Below are 5,990 nucleotides of genomic sequence, written 5' to 3' on the forward strand. Positions count from 1 at the left end.
TTCTTCCAAAAAAATTCCCAGATTTCCCATTTCTGTTGCCTCCGTAAGTCCAGCAAGCTTTTTCAATGAGGATCAAGCAGCATTTCAAACAGGCCTTGTTCGTACACGCCACTAGCCCACACTGACAGTAAACGTCAAAGGTACACGACATATTCAAAATCGCTTTTCCGCCGGAAAATCGCCACCCCGCTTGAGAAATGTACACAAAACAGTTCAGATAACGTCGATCTATCGAAATTTGTACAGTTTTGGTTTCCAAATCTAAGAACAAATGCGAGTTTCTCGATTTGATTGGAACCGAAATGCGTTAATTTTCACTAACTTCAGACTACTGAACTGACAAGGTGAGTGGGGCAGCGACATACTTCATTGACTACACAAGTGGAGTTTTGAGACCGATTCTTTGGCAGTATGTCGGTTGTTAGATCGTAAACATGCTGAGGAATTTCTCCTGACATAAAATTATTTAAAACCTGCCAAAGTTGATTAGAAAACATTTCGCATTTAGCGACTGCTTTAATGTGCTCCCTGCCTTGTTAGGGATATTTTTGACGTACTGAAGTCATGATTGACGGTTCGAAATTTAAAAAAAATAAGAAAAGTTTATTTAAGAAAAACATTGCTAATTAATTCAGGCATTCACTAATTTTCGAGATTCTTCCAAAAAAATTCCCAGATTTCCCATTTCTGTTGCCTCCGTAAGTCCAGCAAGCTTTTTCAATGAGGATCAAGCAGCATTTCAAACAGGCCTTGTTCGTACACGCCACTAGCCCGCACTGACAGTAAACGTCAAAGGTACATGACATATTCAAAATCGCTTTTCCGCCGGAAAATTGCCACCCCGTTTGAGAAATTTACACAAACAGTTCAGAAAACGTCGATCTATCGAAATTTGTACAGTTTTGGTTTCCAAATCTAAGAACAAATGCGATTTTCTCGATTTGATTGGGACGGAAATGCGTCTTTTTTGACATTACTGAGATTTAACTCCGTTAATCTTGTCAACTTGTATAGAAATTTGCCAAAATATACCAAAAACTCAATAAATTCACGAATCTTTTGCGTTTTTCGAGTAGAATAACGTTTTCCCAGTCATGTTGACGACATTGAGGCAATTTTGATCTCAAGCGTTTAAAAGTGCAAAAGTGTCGTTGAACTCTCGTTAGCGCCGCTGAAAACTGTCGAAATTTTCAAAAACTCAAGAAAAGCCTCAAATTTCCCAATTTATAACGTAAAGTTCTGCCGTTCCAGAGCTACCAAAGACTTTTGGGGGCCAGTCTTTAGCCTCAGGTAAGCAAAGCCCAAACAGCCCCATAAAGTCCCATGGAAATTTGACCTGCCAGTTCAAAAAATTTACAAAAATCAAGGACAATTGGCTCTAAACCAAACAGTTGGCGCACTAATAGACCGGATCTTTCGCCATCGACCGGCAGTAAAAATAGGTTTCTACTTGGCCAGACTTTGAGGAAGAATTTTTGGAAAATTTCTGGTCGGGTTAGAGAAGAGAATTATTTTCCAATGCGGCCTCAAACCGGAAAAGTTCAACAATTTCAGTTGCTGTCCAAGTTTGATGAGGAATTTACTCACCAGTTTCTGTTACGGTTGAAGTCGCTGAGAAATGTATATACTGGTGAGTTGATAGGGCTTCTAGGCTGTCGTTTAAAATGGTTTCTTCCTGACGTTTTGCAAGCAAAAGGGGTGTGCATCTTCAGAGGTTGGCAGCTTGGCGCATGCAGCCCTTCTGAAGATGCAAGATACCTACTGGTGCTTGCAAAAGCATCTCTGATAGTGGCTGTATTTCTTTGGACGGAAAGTGCGCACTTTAACGGTGAAACTTACGTTTTCGTATCAGTAAGCCACTGGAAACCACAACGCTAAAATTGACCAGCACTAAAACGGCTCCAACTAATGGAATCACATAGTCGTAGACGGTCAAATAGCGGTTCACTTGCGGATCGTCGAGCTCGGAGTCAGTGGGCAGGCTGTTGCCCATGTTTGCCTCATGTTGTGCAGTGCTATCAGCACTTGTGAACATCATAATTTCGCGATTTATCAATTATTTTGTTTTTCCCTTAATACCACGGGATCATGGAGCACTTAATAAAAGGCCATCACTCACTCACACCGAAATAGATCAGATAAAACTTCATCCTGATAGATTGAAAATAGAATTGCGCCCGCAAAGGGATATGGTTGATAAGGCGGCCGTGCCTGTTTACCCATCAATTTGCTCCTGCTTGTTTGAATTTTCTGGTCGCAGACCGTGACATCGACAGATAAGGAGCGCTAATCATGTCAAGGTGTGAGGAGGACACGCGGATCACTTCCAACGTTTATGGTTGAATCAGTGAATTTTCAGAAAGATTTTCCATCAAAAAACCTGATAATCACGTGAAAACGACGTGACAATGTACGTGAACGTCACCAGTTGTCAAGATCTATCGACGTGATGAAGATGGACGTCAAAAAAACACTTCACTGACACTTTCCTGACTTGACACCTGTTGCCAAACTCTCCCCCACGTACCACGCTGTTGATCTTCAACATCCGAACCAAGTTGGGAACTTTACCTATCTTCCACAGCCTCAACTTCTTCACTTTTCCTCTTGCAGCTAAAGCGTCAGCGGCCAATGCAGCTCCACCTGCAGCAACCAGTGCGCCAAATGCAGCGAGCAACGACCGATTTGAAGGTCCGGTTATTCCCATGTGCGTTTATCTGCACAACAAAACCGTTATCATGATGGAGATTGAAGACACGCCATCAGCCACCTGCGAGCTCATCTGCCAGGCGATCGTTAACAGTGAAGAGCTGGGCTTGAACAAGCAGCTGGCTGCTCAAGTGTTCACTTTGTGGATGATCAGTCCGATTTTAGGTGAGCGAGTTTGATGGAGCAGCTGATGAAAACAACCGAAATGTTGATTCCCCAGAGATTCAGCTGAAGCCCTACTCCAAACCGTATGAAATGAGGCAAAACTGGCGCAATCTGATCGAAAAGTATGGGCACGCCTCCGAGGGCCGGATGGAAAAGGACGAGCCGAAGCTGGTGTTTCAGAGGAACATATTCGTTACCAAACAGCTGGAGGAGAGAATCAAGTGAGTTTTGCCTCCAAACCTTGACCCGTTGGAATCCCGATATCTCGATCCAGAGACGACTGATGTTTCTGTTAAAGAGACCAAAAGATCTTAGAGCTGCTCTATGAAGAGTGCAAATATAACGTTTTGAATGGGCGATATCCGTCGGAGATCGCCTATCTGATCATGCTGGGTGGGATTCAAGCTCGGGAGGAACTGGGACCTTACAATTTGCAGGTAAGTACCTATGCGTTGCAAATGTATGCTAGTTCAGATCAAGGGACAATCTGATCGACTTCCTCAGAAGCCACTTCTCTAGCGATCTTCTCCCATCGTCTTCGTGGATGGAGACAAACACTACACTTTCCTCCGCTTCATTGATTTTCTTACCTTCTATACCACACTTCATAAGCTCACTTCGCAACATCAGTCTTCATTGTTTGCAACAATTTTTGGATCTTAAATGCAAATTTTCTGGTGGAAAAGTCCACAAAATAGAAAAGAGCTGTCAAATTTCAGTTCAAGAGTTTATAGAACCGAAAAGATGGAGCCCTTCTTCACTTGATGCCACGCTTCTTCAAACGTTCCACATTAGGGCGAAACTATGTGAAGCCAAAAACAAAGAGAAAATTAGAGAAATTAAGCCAGAAAACACTCACCAATTTGAGGAAAATCACCGTTTCAGGCTAAATTTCGAGCAGTGTTGCCAAACTGCGCAAAACGTTTTAACCTAACGAAAATTGTTTCCTTGGATACTTAACGTGTAGATTCATTCAGTTTGGGTCGGTTTAGATTATTTAGGACTTTTCAGATTATTACCTTTTACTTTTTGTATATTTTTCTAGCTTTATTAGAACAATCACTCCAACCATCAGCTAACAAACACAAGCAAATTTACTGAAAATTAACCAGAAGGAAAACAACGTATTTTGTTGAATTCCCGAAAGGGACAATAGGGTGTTTTCACTTTTTTTGTAGTAGTTATGGCCAACATTACACTGATCAAATTTTTTTTACAAAAAAAGTCTCCATAATAATTTTAAAGCGAATTTAAATTCAAATCAGATGTTTTCCGCCAAAAACGCCGAATCCGGTTCGTCGGTTGCTTATCCCGATTGTGACGTAGAAGGTCATATCAACAAAGTGTCTCGTGTTTTTTTTTTTTTTTTTCGCAGCTTTGTTTTATTATTCAGGTTATTGTGATTATCATTATTTTATTGATTGTTATTATCTTGCATAATGGAAAATAGTGACTTGTATGGATCACAAAATAAGTTGTGTTTTGTGCCAGGATGCAAGCCTTCCCCTGCCATTCCCCATGATTATGCACGTAAAGTTTTATGGTTCAAAGCAACTAGACGTGATGTTCCTAAATCAAAATCAATGTTTTTTTGTTGCGAGGATCATTTTAATGATTCTGGGCAAATTCTACGTTGTACAGTGCACAAAGAACCCTCGCGTTTCAATTCCACATATCCGATATCACCATATTGTCCTCATGATGCCCAAAATACAAATTTAAGTGTTCATTTTACCTTTAAAGCAGCCATGTGTATAGGTTAGGTTAAGTTGAATAAGTGAAATTCTATATATTATTTACCTAATTTAAACCAATACAGATAGATTACTATATTAAGGAGAGTGTAACTATCAAAACACCCTATTAATCCACCATCTGTCTATCGGCGCACTAGATAACCTCAATCTGTTGGATTGATTGTTCTCAATCAATGGACGACGATAGAAAAGATGCTTTTGCAACAACAATGAAGTTGATCAAACTTTTGCGAAAAATGCAATTACTATGCATATTAGCGACAAATTTGCATGTTTGTTGATACCTAAAGCACGATATCAAAGATACAGTGAGGATTTTTAATTGGCCTGTGTGGCTTAGGTCCATACAACGCACTTCTTCAGGGAACAGCAATCGAAATTCCTGCCGGCTCATGTGAGGAAAAGTCCCACATGGACGTGGCTGCCCATCAGCAGTAAAAGTTCCGCAGAAGTGCGGCTACTGGAGCAGTTCAAGCGCATCCCTAGCACGGCCACCAACAAGAAACTGATGAAAAAATACCTGGAGTACTGTTGGGGGTTGCCTTTCTATGGGTGAACACATTCACTCAATCATCCTCAACAAAAGCCTGCAATGTAAAGTTGATTGCAGGGCGGCATTCTTCGAAGGACAGATCGAGGAGCCCGTCCGGGGGTTGATTTCCCTGCTCACCCATCAGGATGTTCCCGTTTTGCTGGCAATCAATCCGCGCGGGTTGTACATTATCGATGATCTGAATTGTGTAAGTGTTCCATGTTGCTTAAAGGTGTTTTGCATTTGCTATGAGAATGGTGTCATCAACATCAGACAAATTGAAGGAGCGAGAACTCATCCTTTAGTAAGTTTTCTTTGTTCAAATCTCCGACTGATACACCTTTCTCTTCGAAGCAAATCGTGTTGGGGCTCCGCTACGAGGAGTTCAGCTGGGATTGCAGCAAACCGTCCAGAGAAGACAACCCGGACTGTCTTCCCTGCCTGTTTGTGCAATTCTTGGTGGTGGAAAATGGCGCCAGAGTGTCCAAGATGTTGCAGGTGTTTTCCAGACAGGCCACCTTGATGGACACGCTCATCACCTCGTATGTGTCCCAAGTGGTATCAAAGTCTAATGACGAAGTGGACAACAAAATGTGCGAAAGTCAGAGCAACAGCGATAATGGTGAGCTTAACAACAACTTTGGAATCACGGCAAGCCAGATGGGTTTTTTGCAGACAATCACAATCCTCCTGGAGGTGCAGCTGCGCCCCCTTACAGTGCAAACCATGCAGCTCTGAGCACAAAGTTGAGCAAACTTACGCTGGCAACGTTTGATGACGAAGGACACTGTATTGGCCAGATGGGATCTTGGTCGTTCAGCTATTAA

At 41.9% G+C, this 5,990-nt stretch overlaps 1 protein-coding gene across 1 annotated transcript; it reads left to right on the forward strand.

The window, feature by feature from the left end:
• The first annotated feature begins 895 nt into the window (after positions 1–895).
• On the forward strand, positions 896–5,990 carry LOC125502747 (FERM domain-containing protein 8-like). Its single transcript, XM_048661970.1, has 8 exons — positions 896–1,630; positions 2,614–2,874; positions 2,930–3,095; positions 3,173–3,311; positions 4,972–5,183; positions 5,242–5,371; positions 5,518–5,785; positions 5,839–5,990. The coding sequence occupies exons 1-8, from the start codon at positions 1,519–1,521 to the stop codon at positions 5,988–5,990; spliced, it is 1,440 nt and encodes a 479-aa protein (XP_048517927.1). The 5' UTR covers positions 896–1,518.

Source organism: Dendroctonus ponderosae, unplaced genomic scaffold (genome assembly GCF_020466585.1).
Source record: "Dendroctonus ponderosae isolate FM_Combo_2020 unplaced genomic scaffold, Dpon_F_20191213v2 Dpon_F_20191213_10, whole genome shotgun sequence".
Lineage (NCBI taxonomy): Eukaryota > Metazoa > Arthropoda > Insecta > Coleoptera > Curculionidae > Dendroctonus > Dendroctonus ponderosae.

Bases quoted from the DNA above. Each gene is read 5' to 3' on its own strand.
- LOC125502747 (XM_048661970.1), top strand. From the start codon at position 1,519: ATGCGGCCTCAAACCGGAAAAGTTCAACAATTTCAGTTGCTGTCCAAG. The intron at 3,096-3,172 runs GTGAGTTTTGCC...TTTCTGTTAAAG, and splicing joins CAGCTGGAGGAGAGAATCAA to AGACCAAAAGATCTTAGAGC. The intron at 3,312-4,971 runs GTAAGTACCTAT...TGTGTGGCTTAG, and splicing joins TGGGACCTTACAATTTGCAG to GTCCATACAACGCACTTCTT.